At 36.7% G+C, this 20,460-nt stretch overlaps 1 protein-coding gene across 3 annotated transcripts in view; it reads left to right on the forward strand.

Moving 5' to 3' along the window:
* LOC126365992 (protein GDAP2 homolog) overlaps positions 1-20,211 on the forward strand; it is a 929,669-nt gene extending 909,458 nt beyond the window's left edge. For all 3 annotated transcript variants that reach the window (XM_050008813.1, XM_050008815.1, XM_050008812.1), the window contains 5 exons: positions 4,084-4,237; positions 8,959-9,098; positions 13,870-13,924; positions 18,446-18,589; positions 18,685-20,211. In XM_050008813.1, coding sequence (XP_049864770.1) covers positions 4,084-4,237; positions 8,959-9,098; positions 13,870-13,924; positions 18,446-18,589; positions 18,685-18,726 — 535 coding nt within the window. In that variant the 3' untranslated portion in view covers positions 18,727-20,211. The remainder of the gene's footprint in view (positions 1-4,083; positions 4,238-8,958; positions 9,099-13,869; positions 13,925-18,445; positions 18,590-18,684) is intronic.
* The last annotated feature ends 249 nt before the right edge of the window (positions 20,212-20,460 follow it).

Consider the following 20,460-nt stretch of genomic DNA (forward strand, 5'->3'; position numbering starts at 1 on the left):
CAAGAAGTCGCAGACCTACAGTTAAGTTTGTTAGTCAAAGAAGCTAAACTGACGTAGAATATTATCGTGTGCATGGTAGAGTACAGGGCGGCCAGAAAGCTTGGAAGGATGTTGCAGGGTAAGTTGTGCTGAGTAATAACTATTAAGAAAAAACTTCAATACATTGCACCGTTTCCGAGTTAATTAGCATTGAAGTAAGCTAATCTGGCCGTTCCGCGCGCAAATTCAGGCGACCAACCGGAGACGATGTCGCCAAACGTGTACTTCGTTTAGTTTCCTAAAACGGAACAAAAGAGATACAAAAATTGGATATCGAACGGTAGTAAGGATCGGATCCGAGCCAAAGGCCGAGCAGTCTCCTGCATTATCATCTACGAAATGACAACAACTGGTACTAATAGTATATAGCTGGCTGCTTGTATTTGCGCGCGCATTGGTTAATTTCAGTGCTAATCGCATCGGGATTAGCGCAGCACATTGATTTTTTTTTTTTTTGTAATTATTTCTCAGCACAAGCTACCCTGCAACGCCCAAACAAGCTTTTGAGACTGTTTCTGAACGTTCTGTATATAGCTGTTTGTTTCTTAGATATATAACGCGAGATTAAGGTATAATAAATTATGATCTGTGGTAATGTAGAAGCAGAGGACAATTCTTGGGATTGCAAAAATGTTTCAGAGCATGGTATTCATTGCATTGTTGCTCCCAAAGCATATCTGCGTTGTCTACAAGAGTTACTTGGCCTGTAGGATCAAGCAGCTGTCTAAATCTACGACGTGACGAACTGCAGACTTTGTCATGCCAAAAGACGTACCAACATACTTGGTGCGCGGTCATAATTTTCTGTCAATCAGTGTAAACTGAACATAGATAAGGCGGAAGAGAGCATTTAGCAAGTAATGTAATTTCAGTTTCGTTCAAACCCTTCGTAAAAAAAAAAAAATAGACCCAGTGCATCACTTTCGGTTCTGTTCCGGTGAAATATTTCCAGCAATCTATTTTCTGGTTTGGCGAGTAGCAGTAGGAAAGCCCTACGTTTCGGGAAATATACATCTAGGTTGTGTTTTAGTGCTTGCTTGTCGAAATCATTTACAGTTAACGAGAAACGAAACTGAATTTGCCCTCTTTTTTCCCCTCAGTAGTATTATCAATCGTTGTTAAGTAATGTGCGTTTGGCGAGCGATGTGAGAGGCCGAGGAATTGCTCTGCACCTGTTCACGACGTCTGGGGATTTGCTTGGATGAAGAGACAACGGGGCGAAATGTTTACTGGATGTAACGGCAAGGCCGGCGGATATGCTTATCACAATTCAGCCTTGAACTACCTTCTGCTAACGGGGCAGACTGCAGGAGTGAACAGTTGTGACGGCTTCCTTTTTTTATAGAGCGCTTTCATGTGCAATAATAAGATAGTGAACGTTATCTAAAATTCACGTCTTCTTTTTTCTGTCTTCAGCAGTTGGCCCACCTTTGCCAGGGTATCATCCATCGATAAGTTTGCTAATTATTTCCTTTTAATTACAATGCTGAATATGGCAGTCATTCAATCATATGCATCATCTGCCTGTAGCCCGTGTACACTTTGCCCTGTATGCATTCATGTGTTAACTGTTTTTGTTTGTGAGGTTTAAATGAGGAACCAGATCGGCGTTTGCTTCTATGAGTGAGAAAAACACATCTAGACTGCCCAGTGAAAAAGACCAGCGGTCGTTAATTCAACGCACGAATTCGATTGGATCTGGCTCGCCTACCTGCCTCGAATGCTACCGCATTACGTTATCTGAGCTGGCGAAACGTTATCTAAAAGTGGATCATAATATTACTTGTTATAGCCCACAAATTGCCTAAAGATTATCAGCGCTGTTGCTGTTTTCTGCTTTCAGAGCCTATTTATATTACGAGTTTTCTCCCAAACATTGGCGACGCAGACTGACAAAATGTGGGAAATACCACGCACTTTTTAAACTTAGATTTCCGAGCACCCTTTCTTTGCGACACTATTTTTGCGTAAATTGCAATATAGGCCTTATCGTCCTGAAGTAACTCTGAGACTCACGTGGAGGAGCACGCAAGGCAAGTCAAAGAATACATGAGAAGAGCAGTTTATATATGTGTGTGGTCAGCCAGATTTAGGTTTTTCGTAAATTCCCTCCCTAAATTGCTTAAGATGAATACTGGGTTGGCTTCCTTAAAGGGGACACAGCCTATTTTCTTCCTCATCCATGCCCAGTTCAGACTTCTGTTATGCTTTTAATGATCTAGTCAAACCCAAATCTTCTATGCTCTTTTCCTCAGGGAAACAGGAAAAAACGACAGGAATATTGGGAAAGGATAGTAAAAGAAATGAACTGTTTAATTTGTTGAAGAACTATTATGGCATAATGTTTATGTGAATTAAGGCAACTGCAGAAAAATGTGGAAAATTAAACTCGGTTCTCCTGTAAATGGATCTAATTTCTTAACCACTGCATCCCTTCTCTCAGCAGAGAAATAGGAATCAGAACTAAATCCTAAAAGAGAATACTGATTTCTAAAAGAAAATCATTGCAGGCAATCAGAAAAGCCACAGTGACAACGAAAAAAATGCTTAATTTCACCCATATTGCAAATGACAGTAAAAACTACATAGCTGTAATATAATGCAATAAGAGTCATATAGAAGCAGAACCCAAATATCCCTTATTTTCGTATCATTTAATGTCCTATTATCAGTTTCATGTTACCTGGTCATACTCATATAGAAATGCATTTTGATATAATGCAGTGAATTTTTGGCAGGTTAGTTATCATTTGGTGTCAATATTACCAGCTGCATCAAATCTTGCATCACAGTGGGTAAGGGAATGTAATGTATATCAAGAAATTGAGCTGTGTTGGCTCTAAACCATTAAATTAAGGCTGCCTGTCAAAACACAAGGCAGTGGTGGTTAACACTTCATATTGTCTCTCAACCAGTTTCAACAAACATATAGAGGAAATCATGTCTGTAAAAAAAAAGTGTGACATATGACTCGCACAGTCACCATCCACAGTAAGATGCTTAGGGCAACAAATGTGGTTTATGTTCTGGATTGTTGGATTTCTCAGTGTAGATGTTGACAAATCTAATAGCATGGACAGAAATAACATGCTATTCCATTGGTTCCATTATTGCTCCTAAATGACAACCCACTGCCAGTAACATTGTAAATTAATTGTGAAATAAAATATATCCCAAGGAATAATTATTATTCTGTTATAGGTTTGTAGTATATCAATGTGACAATATCTCAAAAGATAAAACCAGAGCTGTTCAGCTTTTGTTTGAATCACATTACAGTGCACGCAGTACTCTTCAGTATTATTGAATCATTGTGGTCTGTTTCACAGACAACCATTATTGCAGGAAAAGAGCAACACACTAAAGAAAGAAATGAACTGTTAAACATGCAGCTGTCAAACACAATAACAGATGACAATGTTTAAAAGTTGAGTTATGAATTATGGCACTGACATTTAAAATGTTTCAATTAAAATATCTTCATTAGTAGGTATCAAATCAGCTGATTTAGCTGGGCAATTACTACCATTCTGTTCCAGTACAACCACTGCTCATTCTCTTTTAGATCACCGAGAGATGGAACAATAGGGTTCAAATCCTTGTCTGCTGGTCCTGACTTCAATTTTCCACTTTCCTTGAACCAGTGTGTTAGGAAGAAGGTTCCTTCAAATATGTCACTGCAGATTTTCTTCGAGTGCAACTACACCCCCCCCCCCCCTCCCCCTGCCACCGCTCTATCACTCTTTACGCCCCCCCCCCCCCCCAAAAAAAAATATTCTTGTGGCCAAGATCTAGATCTTTCCCCATCCTTCGCTAGTCTCTGTCTATCAACAATGCCTTATCTTTGCAGTGCCTTTTAAATTCATATAGTTCTTCCTCCTCCTGGTGAATTGCAGCTGTTGTGTTAATTCAGCACAGACTGCATACATTACCAATTTCCTGCAAATGTTAGCATTTTAGAAATGCTTACAGAGATTTGAAAATTTGTTTAATAAGAATTTTGTATGAAAGAAAGAGAACTGAAGTGCTGTAATTTTCTTTCAGGTACGAGCGACTGCTCCGGCGGGCCAAAACAGAGGACCTGTCTGAAGTATCAGGCATTGGATGCCTCTACCAGAGTGGCGTTGACCGCTTTGGTAGACCTGTTATAGTATTTGTTGGCAAATGGTTTCGCTTTAAGGAAATTAACCTTGACAAGGTAGGAGATCCGAAATTGGTGTGGTAGTAATATTTTCTTCTATCTGTTATACTACATGTGGCCTATATCTGTGCATATCACCATATGGCAAAAATGTTAAGTGAAAACTACATTCAAATGACAGTGATATTCAAAGCATACGTTTCTAGAGGATGATAATGGCCTTGATTTTCAATAACCTGATTTGCTGCATCTCTCCACACTAGACTATCGAATGCAAATCTTTTCATTTCTGTGTAACTGCTGCAGCCTCTATCCATGTAGAGCTGCTTATTGCAGTCAAGTTCTGGACTCCCTCTGCAATTACCCCTTCTCTCCCCCCCGCCCCCCCCCACACACACACCACACACAAACACACGCACACACATGCCCCTCCAGCATCCCCTGCAATTACCCCTTGTCTCCCACCCCCCTCCCCCCTGCACACACACCACACACAAACACACGCACACACATGCCCCTCCAGCATCAAATTAAGTATCCTGATTTTCAGTACTTCTTCATTAGTTATCTGATCTACACACTTAATCTTCACCTTTTGTCTAGCAGCACATTTTAAAATCATAAGTTTTCTTCTTCTTTATGCAGGGTCGGTTAAATTGGACTTTAAGACTTTGGAACGATATAAAAAAATTATTGAGATAACTCACAGAATCAGTAGCTGAGTCATGTTGTAGCAAAGAACCTGAAGTTTGATTCAAGTAGTGTGTAACTACCCGCTTCTGCCTCTAGGAGCACCAATGTAGTGCACAATTAAAATGGCTACTTTCACTAGTGCGGAGCATGCTCACTGTATGTTTTGATTTCATGAACTCTACAACAAGTGTTCAGCATAAATTTCACACTGAATATGCTAAAGAACCTCCAAGTATGGCTATAATTTACTCTTGGCACAAGAACTTTGTTGGGACGGATTGTTCACTGTTACACAATAAATCACCAGGACGACCACGCGTTGAAAATAATGTCGAACAGGTTAGGGAGTGCTTTGTCCAGCGTCCACAAAAATCAACATGACATGGGTCTCGCGACTCTGGCATTCCACAAAAGACTGTTTGCCGAATACTGCATATAGATGTTTATACTTGAAAACATACAGATTCACAATGGCACAGCACATTGGTGATGCAGATAAAGTTGCTAATGGGAATTCTGTGCAGAAATGTTGCATCTTATAGAGGATGACATTCCTGAATACAATAATCTTCAGCGATTAGACAACATTTCATATCGTTTTATGGTAACACCTGCAACTGCAGAATATGGGGCAACAAAAATACACATACAATCCTGGAACAAGTTGGACAACCCCGAAGTTAATGTGTTTTGTGCCCTCTGATGAGGGCACAAAACACATTAAACTGAAAGTGTACAGTCCTTTCTTCTTCATGGAGAAAACTGTCACTGATATTTTGTATCCGGATATGCTTCAAAACTTTTTAATTCCACAGATCGATGAAGATGACTGAGATGGGATGGTTTACTACCAGAAAGACAGTGAACTATCTCATTTCATCAAGGAAGTGCAAGGTTTTCTCAGTAATCACTTCCCAAGTTGGTAGACTGGCTGTGAAGGGCCAATTGTATGGCCGCCTAGTTCCCCAGGCTTGACAACACTAGATTTCTTTCTCTGGGATTTCATTAAAGACCATGCGCATCTTCCTCCCCTACTATACAGTTTAGCCAATATGATAAACTGAATCTACACTACTGTTGCATAAGTTACACCCGATTTGCTGCAACGAGTGTAGGAAAAATTGATTACCAGTGGGATTTTTGTTGAAGCACAAATGATAGTCACATTGAACCAAAATGACACGTGATACTTTTATGTGAGATTTGAGGTTGTTTAGTACAAAATGACATACTGATTATGTGAGATATCTCAATAAATTTCTGTATCATTCCAGACTGTTATGTTCTTTTTGACTCAACATGTACTATCTGTCATCCATGTTTCTCTTCCATATAAGACCATTTGAAGAGAGATACTGTCAGAAACCACTGTCCAACTCAAAATATTTTCAAGAAAGCTTATCTCTTTATTGCCAGTCCACATTTTATATCCTTCTTGCTGTAGCTATAACACCTGCATGAAATTAGAGGTAGCATTTCTCAGTACTACTTGAATGAAATAATTGTACACTGTTGTGTCTATATAATTAGTCACCTTCTTTATTCCTAAATAATTCTTAATTTCATCTCCTTTATTTACTCGTTGTCTCTCAATGAATTCAATTTTTTCTAATTTTTTTGTTTTTTCTTTCCGAATTTTAGTCCATTCTCAAAATTTTTGTCTAGTTCATGATTTATGCCTTGTGTCGCACCCTTCTCATCATCTACATCCTTTTCATGTCCTTTGACTCCAATAACTGCAATTTGGTTTCTTGACAATCTATAGTTGATGTTTTGCTCCCTGTATTTCATCCCTGATAACTTCAAACAGTGTGTTCCAGTCTACATCATAAAAGCTTGTTCTATATCTATAATGCCATAAGTAAGAGTGTAGATTTGTCTTTCTTCAGTCTATTTTTTAAGGTAAGCTGTTAGGGACAGTATTGCCTCATATGTCCCTAAATTTCTTTGGAACCAAAACTGATCTTCCCTTTGACTAATTTCTACCAGATGTTCCATTCTTCTGTAGATAATTTATGTTAGTGTTTTGCAACCATGACTTGTTAAATTGATGGCCTAGTAAAACTCAATAGCTGTCAGTTTCTGCTTTTTTATAGGGGTTTTATATTCTGTTTGAAGTCTGAGGGTGGTACATCTTTATCATTGTTAGTTCCCTCAAATACCTCAATACTTATAATTTTGAGGGAAAATCATCTAAACCAGTCCAAGTACAATGTTTTGATCTTGCTGATTCAGTACTCTGTCAAATTCTTCTCACAGTTTACATCATTCATCACCTCTTTCCCTCCTTTAATATTGTCCTAAACTTTTTCTCTTTGTATACATCTTCTGCTTATTCTTTTTGTCTTTCACATTCCTTCTTTACTTCATACTGACTTTCCATCTCAGTTCTTGGTGTCCATACAGTTGCTTCTCTTTCCCCCATAGATTTCTTTAATTTTCCTTTGTGTTACATTATCATGTGTGTTCCTCCTGCTGTGTATTTCTTCTTTAGCCATTATTACATCACTAAAAACCAAGATTTGGAAAGTACACCACTATATAGATTAAACGAAGGAACACCATCTAATTTCAGAGACATATGTTTTCCTATTATTTGTGTGTGTGTGTGTGTGTGTGTGTGCGTGTGTGTGTGCGTGTGTGTGTGTGTGTGTGTGAATATTTTGTGAAAAATTTATAAATTTATTTGGAAGAGGGATTATTTTATCATTAAAGAATTCTTCTCCATACTTTTTTGACAAGAAGAAGGATGCTGAACTGAGGTAGAGCCATTGATATTGTTAACATTCAGTGTGTCCAAACCCTGTACAACTGATTACATTTTGCCAGGTATTCACACCTCCATATTCAAATATCAATGAGTGCATTAACATGAGCCTACTGACATTGCAAAAATCTTAATAAACTATGTCCACCACATTTTATACTAAGTTTGGTGTATCCCAACAGGCTTTTTGCAGATGATGCAGTTATCTATAATGAAGTACTATCTGAAAGAAACTGCCTAACTATTCAGACAGACCATGATAAAATTTCATAGTGGTGCAAAGACTGGCAACATGCTTTAAATGTTTAAGACATGTAAAATTGTGCACTTCACACAACAAAAACACACAGTATCCTATGTCTATACTATCATTGTGTCATTGTTGGAATGGGCTAACTAATACTAGTACCTGGGTGTAACACTTTGTAGGAATATGAAATGGAATGATAACATAGGTTCAATTGTGAGTAAACCAGGTGGTAGACTTTGGTTTATTAGTAGAATACTGGGAAAGTGCAATCAGTCTACAAAGGAGATTGCTAACAAATCACTCATGCAATCCATCCTAGAATATTGCTTACGTGTATGGGACCTGTACCAAATAGGACTAACAGGGGATATTGAACATATACAGAGAAGGGCAGCACAAATGGTCACAGGTTTGTTCAGTCTGTGGAAGAGTGTCACAGAGATACTGAAGGAACTGAACTGGAAGACTCTTGAAGATAGACATAAACTATGCCAAGAAAGACTGGCTTCAGCTGCCAGAGACTGTGGTCATGTCTGTGTGAGAATTGTGTTTCTGTGATCGTGTGTATATTTTGTCTTTTTTTGACAAAGGCATTTTGGTCGAAAGCGCATTTTCCGACAGTCTTTTGATTGTGCTTACCTGTGACTCAGCATGTGCACTATATGATGAGTAACAACTACCCTTTTCATAATATTGTTACATTCCATACTGAATTTTCTATTGTTTAAGACATTTTAAGATCTAGATGCAAGCTAGGCAGTTTTCAATTTGATGTTGACTCAGGAGGCCTCTTGTATGAAACAGTAGGTCAGCATCAGTTTTCAATAAGTAATAGAAACATCTTGGTCAAGAAGGATATGAAAAAAAATTTTTTTGTCTTGAATTTTTTTGTTTAAAAATGACTTGTAGCGCTCTAACAACCAGCTCATGGCAGTCTTCCCACTATTTTCACAAACTAACGTGATCTCACAAATTATGGTAGTTCTGTCTATCACACCATCTATTTATAACAAAAAGCTTTTTTTTAGATTTCAGCAATGTGATGTATTGCTTTCGAATTTGTTTAAGGCACTGCTATATCTCATCTACTTGCTGGATCCATTAGTGAAGGGAGATTACATAATAGTGTACTTCCATACTTTAACATCAACTGCTAATCATCCTTCTTTGACATGGCTTCGAGAAGTATACAATGTGCTGCCTTACAAGTAAGTAAAAATGATATTTTTGGGTTTCTATCTGTTTTTTCATTTGATTTTATCTATAATTGACTTTTTAAAAGACTTATCTTTCATTGGCTAAAGAAAGATTCAACCGGGCAAGAACAATACACTTAGTTTTTATTTTCAAAAGTTGCATTAAAAAAAAAAGAGGGTTATATTTTGTGGTAGTTATTGAGAAAAATAAGTGGCCGTTCCTTGCAAACAACTGAAATGATGTCAAGTAACAATTAGTGAGTAGTGTGAGCAAGAAGCAGTCAATTTCAATACACTCCAATTGGGAATGTAAAGAGAAATATGTGATGAACCATACGACAAATCATTCAGTTCTAAAATTACTGATAGCTCCAGATGTACATTACTTTTCAGCTGCCTTTATTAACATCTCTGATCATGTTCACTGTAACCAAAATAAAATTTTGTCAGTTAAACATTTTTTATTGTAATCCGTAACATGATTTGAGAGCTTTCACCCTAATCTGTAGGGGCATACAATGGGTTCCAACATGATTTTTGATGAGTACATGTGTATTTTCATTGGATACAACCAGCAATCTATATGTTACATATCATTTTCTTTACATAAAATGTTTGATATATGTCATATATTAACTCTGCTGCTTATTTTTTAGAAAAGTGTGACTCATTTTAACTATTTTACAAGAAACTGAAATAATTTAAAGAAAGTGACCTGTTGCATCCTTGTAAATGCACAGTGTACACATAACCAGTCATGTAGAAACTCAGTATACCCACCAGATAATGAGGGTGAAAAGCCGTGGAATGGGCCATGAATGTTATAACAAGTTATGGAACTGTTGCTGGTGATTGTTCCTTCCATTAAGTTTCCTTTCAGTTTGTACAACAGTTCTTCTGGTTTCAGTTGTCAGTACAGTATCTACTAGATGGCTCATGCATCAGAATGCACAAAGTTTTTATTGTGTTTTTTTTTTTTCACTTCTCTTGTGGTACATGTTTAATTATTCCTCAAGCCTCAGTACATACTACTTTAGATTTTCCATAATGTAGTCCAAAGGCATAAATTCTCTGTGTTAATAACACCACTTTCTACCTGATCATTCATATAGAACTTTGTATAACAACATACTCTAAATATTTTAATTTTGAGGCCTCTGTCAAATATAACAGTGTAATCCAAGTGCTTACTACATCTTTTCTAATGATTCTTGTTACTCTATTGAATTTTGATCATTTCATTGTTGATTGATACTATTTTTCACAATTTTGCTCTTTTTTTCATATCTGACTAGTGTAATTTTTGTAAGTTAATTTTTGCAAATGCTTAAAATTTGTCAAACTACAGCTCCCAGCAGGGAGTTGGCTGGCTACCATTCCCCTTCTTTAAAAATAATCAGTTGCCACTATATAATTTATATGTTGCAGAATATTAGTAAGATTTATTCTTTTTCTCCTGTGGTATTGTAAAGTCCTTTGCAAAATTCAACACACAGGAATGAACATGAATAGGTACAACTGCAAGAAACTTCTTTATTTTTATTTTTCAACACACATAGGAATGAATATGAACAGTCACAACTGCAAAAACTACTTTTTTTACCTTATAAAAAATGCTCCTTATGGTTGTAACTGTTCATGTCCATTCTCAAGTAAAGAACAAGAAACGCCATTCTCCAGAAGACATGTTCTAAAATATTACTCAATACACACAGTTTACTGGCACACACATCTTTCATCCTTTGTTTTACCTCTTGAGCCACAATTGGATCACATCAGCCAAGATAATATTTCTGCAGGGAAGATTCAATATCAAACTCTTCTTTTCATTACAGTTCCTCTTACCTCCTAATAAAGAGTAAAATCATCTAAAAGTGTGTATCCTGAGGCTGGAGGTTCAATGCGTGATGGAGGAAAATAGTGTAGTAACTTGAGGTTTGTGGCACCAGCATGGGCACTGTTGACATGATTAACAGTGTTCCTGATATGCTTGTGTAATTGTATTCTTAACTAGGGTACAAGGTTTTATTTCTTGTTGTTCAAAAAAATTGTAAGAAGTTGCTTTTGAGCAGGAAGTTAGGAATCTCCAGAAATTCAGAACTAAGATAAACAAAGTATGTTAGCACTCTATATAGTCAACATTTGGATAACTAAGCTTGCAGATCCTTATATTACCATTTGAGGTGCAATGTTCCTTTTAAACAAGCCCACATTCATTCCACAAACAACCAATTGTTTTTGAATCGTAATTAATACACTCATGTTGCTGTTAATTGTAATGTTATATGTAATCAGCTAATTACATGAGACACTACTTTGCAATCTTTTAAACTGTCATATAAACTACCTATTTTAATTACTGTTCTCAATGTTGATAATTGAAGTAAATTCATCATAGATTAATCTCTGTTGTAACACATTTTGACTCCTCTCATTTCCTGGGGATGCTCATGTGCCATGGGAGCTACAGAAAGCAAAATGTGAATAATAAAATGAAAGAATATGATTCTTGTTACCTTCTGTTCCCCATTTTTTCTGCAATCAATAATACCCAGACAATAAAATGAAGTAATTTCACTGGTACGAACCAGAGACATTGCCGATGTGTGGGGTGGCTTGCATGTCTCAGTGATGCAGATAACTTCACTGTAGATGTGGCAACAGTGGAGTGGTACCTGTAGAGAGGCCAGACAAGATTGTAGTTCCAGAAGAGAAACAGCAGACTCTTCAGTAATTGCAGGGGCAACAGTCTGGATGACTGACAGAGCTAGCCTCATAAAATTAGCCAGTACAACCTTGCTATGCTGGTCTTGTGAACAGCTGAAAGCAAGGAATAATTATAGCCATTATTATCCCAAGGGCATTCATTTATATTGTGTGTATTGTAATTGACAACGGCTGAAGTAGAGAGGATATAATGGAGAGTGAAATTACAATGAAATGTAGACCATTATCTGCTTACAAGCATTGATAAATATCAACAGGGACAGTTGAAAATGTGTGGCCCGACCAGGACTTGAACCCAGGATATCCTGCTTACATAGCATACGCTCTATCTGACTAAGCTATCAAGGACACAGGGACTGCAGGGACTTATCTCTGGTGCACACTCCGTGAGACCCACATTTCCAACTTACTGTGCACGCTCTACATTAGTAGTGCCCCTGCCCACTGTACTCTTTACTCGCGGCAGTCAATCTACCGATTCCTGTAAGAGTTTGAGCAATGTGAATGCACCCACACTGAAGATCATTGGCTGGTAAGCCTTATCTACATGAAGTTGGTATTTTTGAAAAAAGAGGAATTTGCAAACATGTATTTAAATTTAAGGGTTAGGATATCATTTTCAGAAGATATTTGTCTGGAGCAAGGCCTTGTATGGAAGTTAAATGTGGATGATCAGTAATTCACACAAGAATAGCATAATGGTAGTTTTTTATTATGGTGCAACAGAAGATTGCTGAAGAGTAGATGGGTAGATCGAGTAACTAATGAGGAAGTGCTGAATTGAATTGAGGAAAAATAAATTTATATTGCAACTGGATTAAGACAACGGATAGGTTGACAGAACCCATCTTGAAGCATGAATTGAATCATCACTTTGGTAACAGATGAAAGTGTGGAGGGTAAAATTTAAAGAGAGAGAGAGAGAGAGAGAGAGAGAGAATGGATGAATACAGTAAGCACATTCAAATGGATGTAGGTAGCAGCAGTTATTCAGAGGCTGGCACAGGATAGAGTTGCATGAAGAGCTGCATCAAATCACTCTTCTGACTGAAGATCACCACAGCAACAACAATAACATGCTTTTGCCACCATCAGAGTAGATTAGCCAGGAAAGCACTCAGAATTGTTGTTGGTAGGAATATCAACAATGTAGGGAAAGATAGATTGCTACTTACCATAAAGAAGACATGTCAAGTTGCAGACAGACACAATTAAAACTCACTAACATGTATCTTTTGACCACAACCTTCATCAGTAAACACACACACACACACACACACACACACACACACACGACCACCAGCTCCAGCACCTCGGACATCTCCGCAGTCGTGTGTGTGTGTGTGTGTGTGTGTGTGTGTGTGTGTGTGTATTTATGAAGGTTGTGGCCAAAAGCTACATGTCGTGTGTGTGTGTTTACTTATTTATTTATGAAGGTTGTGGCCAATAGCTACATGTGAGTGTCTTTTAATCGTGCCTGTCTGCAACTTGATGTGTCTCTTCTTTACAGTAAGTAGCAATCTATCATTTCCCACGTTGTTGATATTCCTAAGTGGATTTTCCATTGTTTGAGAATTATTGCTGGGATAGATATACATTCGTTACACAATGCCATGGAACAACGATGCATAATTAAGACAGTAATAAAGCAAAACAGAATATTACAAAAAGATACAAACAAACAGAATAAAAGATATGCAAGGAAGAAAAGTAGTTTAAAACAAGATATCCTAATTAATAATAACATATCTATTTCTCTATCAATTATCTGATGATAATATAAATGAACTTCTATTAGTTCTTTTTTCTTTCTTATCATCAGATGAGGAACTGATGTATTCAGAAGGTTAAGATGCAGTCAGCTCTACTGTGTGTTCTCTCTATATATAAAATTTTATTATCTTCTTTAATGAAGAATTTGTGTGTGTTTCCCTTTGTTTTTAAATTAATACTTGCTTTAAACAATTGCTACATGCTGTTCAAGTCTTAGAAACAGATTTTGTACCACAGGTGTACAATATGTCTGCATTTGGCTTTACAATGTTTTGTTTTTCAGGTACAAGAAAAATTTGAAATCATTTTACATCGTTCATCCCACAATTTGGACAAAGGTATGTTTTTGAGTGATAAAGTGTGCCCAGCTCTATCATTTACCTATTGTTAATAAGTAACCATAATTAATTAGGCTTATATGTTAGGGAATTAGTAAGGTGACCAACTGGTAGCAAACAGCCTGGGAACCCTAAAACTTTATGAATGTAATGTATGAGAAAACACATACATGAAAGTGACTAAATAAATAGATGAAGGGTAATGTATACTGCTGATGAATTTCGTTCCCCCTATAGTGCTATCCCAAGATAATCTGCAGAGACTGCAGCTTATTAGTGCTGATATGTCAGATAGTTCTAAACAGGATTCATCTGCTTGCTAGGAGTTTACATTCCTTGGTAGATAAACAGACTGAAACTCTGAACTTACTTAAGTTTCACTGAAGTGTGAAAAGAATTTTATAACACTGGTATGGCCTTTGTTTTTTCCTTTTTTGGGGTGTGGATCAACAGACGGTGGGGAAAATTTTGGAGAGCCTCTTTGCCTGTTTGAAACAGACAGCATATGATCTAGTATAAAATTTCAGAAGTTCTGTGAGGCTGTTCACAGATGTTACTGTTTTATATAAGAAAGTCATAATGCCAGAAAATTGTGGTGAAATGCAAGAAGACCTTAAGATTCATCAGAAAAATCTTAAAGAAATGCAATTCACCAATGAAACAGTGGGCTTACAGAATGCTACACTAATTGTTGAGTATTTCTCAGTAGTCTGGAGCCTTTATCAGATTTGATTAGTGAAGAAGATAAAGAAGACCCAAAGAAGAATAGTGTACTTTGTCACAGGCTTGTTTATGCAAGAACACCATAGGGGTTCTCATCAAACTGCAGCATAAGAGAGGCATAGGGCACCACAGAAAGGTTGTCTGTTACAATTCTGAGACCATGCTTTCCAATAAGAGTCAAGCAACATATTACTTCCTCCTGTGTACCTGTTGCAAAATGACCATAGTGGGAAAATCACACACATGTGAGCCAATCCAGGACATTATATTTCTTCCCATAAAAATGGAAAAGACACGAGGAAAATGATATGGGTATGATCCACCTTCTAAGAAATGTAGATGTAGATGTGAAGGAATCTCTCACAGGTAATTATTTTGTGGCCAAAATATTCTCAGTAAGTACGTTTTAGAATTTTACATTATGTCCTATCAAAAATTGTTGGTCAGTTCTGCTCAGCTCCCACACAGATTAAACGCATCAGTGATGAACCATACAACTCAAATGCCAATCTTCTGTTTCTTTTTAATGTTTTCTATTTGGTTTCAAGTTTGAAAAGAAAGGTGGATGAAGATGAAGATGCAGGTGGTGAGAAATTTTGTTTTTGCCCTGTGAGTAATGGTTGGAGATAAACCTTGCTTTCATTTTGCACATGTTTGCAAGTGCACATATTGCATTACTAAGGAAATTGTTTAAGGCATATTATGATTTGACTGTTTTGATATGGAATGTTTCATCAAAATCATACAGCTCAGTGGCAGTGGGTGAACAGTTTACTACAGATATATTCTTGCACTCCACCAGAAAATGTTGTGTACAGGGATTGGGAGAAAAGTCATTGCAATTATAGATGGAAACTACATGTGTAAACACTGAATAAACACAAACATTGTGCCTCACTTATTTATTACAGTAGAGTATAGGATAATACTGGTTTTGAGCCAAAATGATTAAAGTACTGCACATATACAGTTGAAATGACAAAACTGGATCTAAAGTCTCTCAGAGTAGTCGGTTACAGCATTCACTACACACTGCTAACTATATGGGACTTGCTGAATAGAATCTGTGCCACCATTTGCCAATTTGCCACACCTTGTCTGAATCATGTCATTTGTTGTCAAACAGCATTGGCAATGTCCTCTCGTGTTGCAAACCACCTACCAAATAATTGTTCATTTACCTTTCATATGAGATCAAAGCCACAGAGCAAAAGGTCAAGAGACTATGGTGGTTGCTGATCACAGTCAATTCATGTGATACCCACAGCAATGCGATTTTGCACAGTTGCAGCTCTGTCTACAATATCCTACAGTGTGACAATAATTGAATTATGTGAAAAAAACATTAATTATTTGCAAAATATGGCATGCACACACTTTATTCAACATGTAAACATCACTACAGATATTTGGATTTAGGTTATGACATATTTGATATATCTGCCATCACTGGTGATAATGTGGCGCAGACAAATAGCGAAATTCTGCATGACGAGCTGAAGCACCGGGACAATGATTCTATCAGTTTTCAGCTTAGAAATGGTTTTGGGGTTATTGTTGTGCACCCTCTCTTTAATAAAGCCCGACAAAAACGAGTCGCATGTGTTCTGATCCGGAGAATATGGCAGCCAATCAAGGCCCATGTCAGTGGTCTCTGGGTACCAGAGAGCCAGAATCCAGTCCCCAAAGTGCTCCTCCAGACATCAAACACTTTCCTGCTTTGATGGGGATCATACTCCATCTTGCATGAACCACATATTGTTGAAATCAGGGTCACTTTGGATAATGGGGGCGAAATCATCTTCCAAAACCTTCATGTACCTTTCGGTAGTCACCGTGCCATCAAGGAATATCACACCGATTATTCTGTAACTGGACATTGCACACTGCAGTCACGCATTGATGGCAAAGAGACTTCTCGATAATGAAATGCAGATTCTTAGTCCATCAAATGTGCCAATTTTGCTTACTGACAAACCCATCCGAATAAAGGTGGGCTTCATGACTGAACCAAACCATACAATTCCTATCATGCCCCACAGCCAACCATGCTGTCTGAATATCCCAATGCTTACCTTTCAGAAGTTATGATGATTTTATTTCATATAGTTCAGTAATTGTCACCCTGAGTGAATGGTGCATTACTTGATGCCACTTGTCCTTTCTAACTCCAGTAGTATCCATCATCTGTCTTCCTCCAGGAACTATTTGACTGACAGGTCGTCCAGAGCAGCAGTTGCCTCATGTCATTGCTAAAACTTTCCTCCTCCTGTTCCCTTCACCCCACCCCCTTGCTTCTGCTACTTTACAGTAAGAAAGGGCATTATTTCCACAGGCTTCCACTGATTCATTGGGACATTCTATCACATTTCTTTGTTGGAGAAAGGCTATTTTGATGTAAGCATGCTGCTCAACATTGGTTACTTCCATCTTGCATGATGCTCACTGCACAACTGATGTCGGAGTACACACTGTGCTACTACCAGGAATTACTGAGCCATCTGCCATTGTGAATACACACTATGCCTGCCTAGCTTCCACACAACATTTAACAGTTTGTGATTTGCTGACATATCTGCAAGGGAAAAAAAATAGTTGCAATGAGTTTTGCCACAACCCTAGTATGAAGTAATACACGAATGGAATGATATGGACCCTACCAGTTTGTGAACTTACAAAAATGCTCAGTTAGTGGTGGCTGATATCATTTTCCATGAAACTGTGTAGGGAGTTTACCAAGTTTATCATTCCACAAAGAACAAGAATACATTTGTAGGGAACTGCTCACCATCACAGTATGATGGATATGGTGTGAAGTGAATAACCATGCCATGTCAAACAATTTCTTAATAATGCAAGCAGTTAACATTTCCTTACATACATTTTCATCATTACTGAATTGAAGGCAGTTGTAGATCATGCCAATCTGGTACGATAGTGGTTTTTGAAGTCCATTCCAGATCTACTTGTCTGGAGGATAGTGCTGTTGTGCATTATGTTACCAAGTGTATTGTCTCAGAAATGATTAATTTTATACAGATAATTGCTCATTTTTACGTTTAAATGACTAAATGAGAGAGAGAGAGAGAGAGAGTGAATTTGCTGTGACTCTACTAGGTATCTTGGCCTTACAAAGACTATACTCACCAACAACTGCAGAGGCCTTGAGTGCATAATGCATGGTAAGTAGTATTATTTAGGGTTTGGAACTCAATGAGGATAGGCACAAATATGGAAATTTGTTTATCAATTACAACTAGTAAGAACATATTTTCTTTTTTTTTTTTTTTAAATATGAAGCTTAACTGAGATACTGCCTGTCCTCTCAAACTGAAAAGAAAATGAAATGTAAATTGCTGAAATTCTTATTACAATCCCATTTGTTACTGATTCTTAATGACTTAGAAAGTACACAGAAAGATGCCATAGAATAGACGTTTCAGAATCAATGTCTGAAGGCTTTACAAATATACACCAAAAAGTCGTTAGTAGAATATAAATAATACAGTGAGCTGTGCTTGTGGTACAATGTTGACAGCTGGGGCCATGTTGTCATGCAGGTATATGTTTATTCTATTTGTAAGGAGGACATCATCTGACAGCTTAACAACATTTTCAGTCATGCTTGTATGTTTACTCATGGCTCAACCATATGTTGGGTTGTTACCTTACCCTTCCATTATTTATATGAAAGCTTTGCTACTTCACTCTTAGCAGTCTTTAGTTATTTTTTTAATGTGCTATAATTTGTCAAAATAAATTTCTAATATACTATCATTATCTATAATTTATTTGCAGATGATGACATGGTGGTTTACAACATTTATGGCTCCAGCCATCAAGCAGAAGGTCCACAGCCTTCCTGGTGTAGAATACCTATACAGTGTAATGTCCCCTGACCAATTAGAGATACCAGCTTATATTACAGAGTATGATATGTCGGTCAGTAGAGCTCATTTTTTTCTTACAATATGCCTTCCTAATATTCATTATATTCAAAACACATTTTATGTTAAATGATATTACTTTCTTTCCAGATTAATGGCCTAAGATATTTTCAGCCTGAGTCACCTACATAGATAGATGCCAAATGCACAAGCTGAAGAGAACTGTTGAATTCAAAATGCAGTGCCCCATATAGCAGAACAAAAATGTAGTGATAAAATGAGCTTCATAATATTTAGAACTTTAGCCAGAATGTTTTAAAGCAGTGAAGATTTGTTATAAACCTCCAAGGAGTATATGGGCTGAAAGTGGTTATAAAAGTTGTTAAATTTTTGTGTCATTCTACTGCCATGACGTGTTAATGGTATTTATTCTCAAACTAAATACTGAGAATCAAATGACTGACAGCGTAAACTCCATTTTAATGAATTGTATGTTCTTATTCTATACAGATGTTTCATATGTTGATAAGTCGGAGCACTAAAATTGTTAATCTTAAATTTTCACTAGAGGTATCTGTAAAATGTGCCATCAAGTAGTTCAGCCAATACAACAAAAGTTTATGATTAATAACAAAGTGCTGGTGTTCAGGCAATAAGTTTTATGATTTATCAGTGACATGTAGTGAAAAGTGGATTAACAATATTTTTAATAATATCATAAAAATCAAAATAGCTGCCAGTATTTACCACAGTATCAATTTTTATTTTCATGTTAAACAGGGAGGATTGTTAAATGTAGTATTGAATAATTAAGATGTTGACGAGTGAGTGGCTTACTTTCCTGTGCTTGTTGTATGAGGAGATATGTTAAGAGATGTAATAACATTATGAATGTTTTATGGTAATTTTTATTTTATATTTTGTACAATTTTGTAACCATTAAATAGCATCACTAATGATGTACAAGTGAAGAACTATGTTTTACAAGTTAAAGTTGTCAAGTGTCTCTCAGGGCACTAGTGCAGCTGTTGTTGAATATTTTGTGCATTAGAAAAAGGTACAAAAATGCTGTTTAGTATTTTTATACAGATGCACGATTTATTGTGTTTTGAAAGTGTAAAACAAGTGTTAAATGTTGAAAATCCTGTGGCCTTCCACGTGGTTCCACAATAGATACAACAATTTTTACTAGAGAATTTGTTTAAAATATATGCTGCCTTTATTCAGAAATAGTGCCTGTTATATTCGCCGATAACATCTAATTACAGGTGAAAACAATCAATAATCATTGCAATAATCTGAGACTGACTGTATTTCTCTTTGCAGAAAATATTTATGGGCTGAATTGAGGGAAACTGTTAGTATATATTACATATGCTTTACTTGTTAAATGCACTTGACATCTTGAAATGATTGCGCTATTTCCAGATGTCAGTATTGCCTTTTTCATTAATAATGTTCAGTTAGAGAATAACAGCCCAAAATAAAGGAAAAATGTGATATCTGTACATCAATTTCAACCAGAAAATTCTGACAATTATTAAAAAAAAAACAAAAATGCTTATTGTACTATACAAATAGCCGTGCCACAGTTTCAATAAAAAATAACAATGGATCTAGATTGTTATCAATCACAGAATTCACAATAAAGACTACTCCAGATTTGTTGAAATTTTATCTAATAATTTACTCTTCATGTAGATACTAATTAAACTTCTTTAGGTCCAAAGAATTTTTCTTCTGATTGAATTACCACATTAGCAAGATATGTAGCACAAGATTCTTAGCCAGTTAGGGACAGAGGCAATGATTGTTACTGCTTAAAAGATTGACTGCCACTACCATCTCTAAGAGGTGTTGTGTTACAGATACAGGACACTACCAACAGCAGCTGCGAGCACTTTATTAGATAGAAACCTCAACCCC

Source organism: Schistocerca gregaria, chromosome 4, assembly GCF_023897955.1.
Source record: "Schistocerca gregaria isolate iqSchGreg1 chromosome 4, iqSchGreg1.2, whole genome shotgun sequence".
Lineage (NCBI taxonomy): Eukaryota > Metazoa > Arthropoda > Insecta > Orthoptera > Acrididae > Schistocerca > Schistocerca gregaria.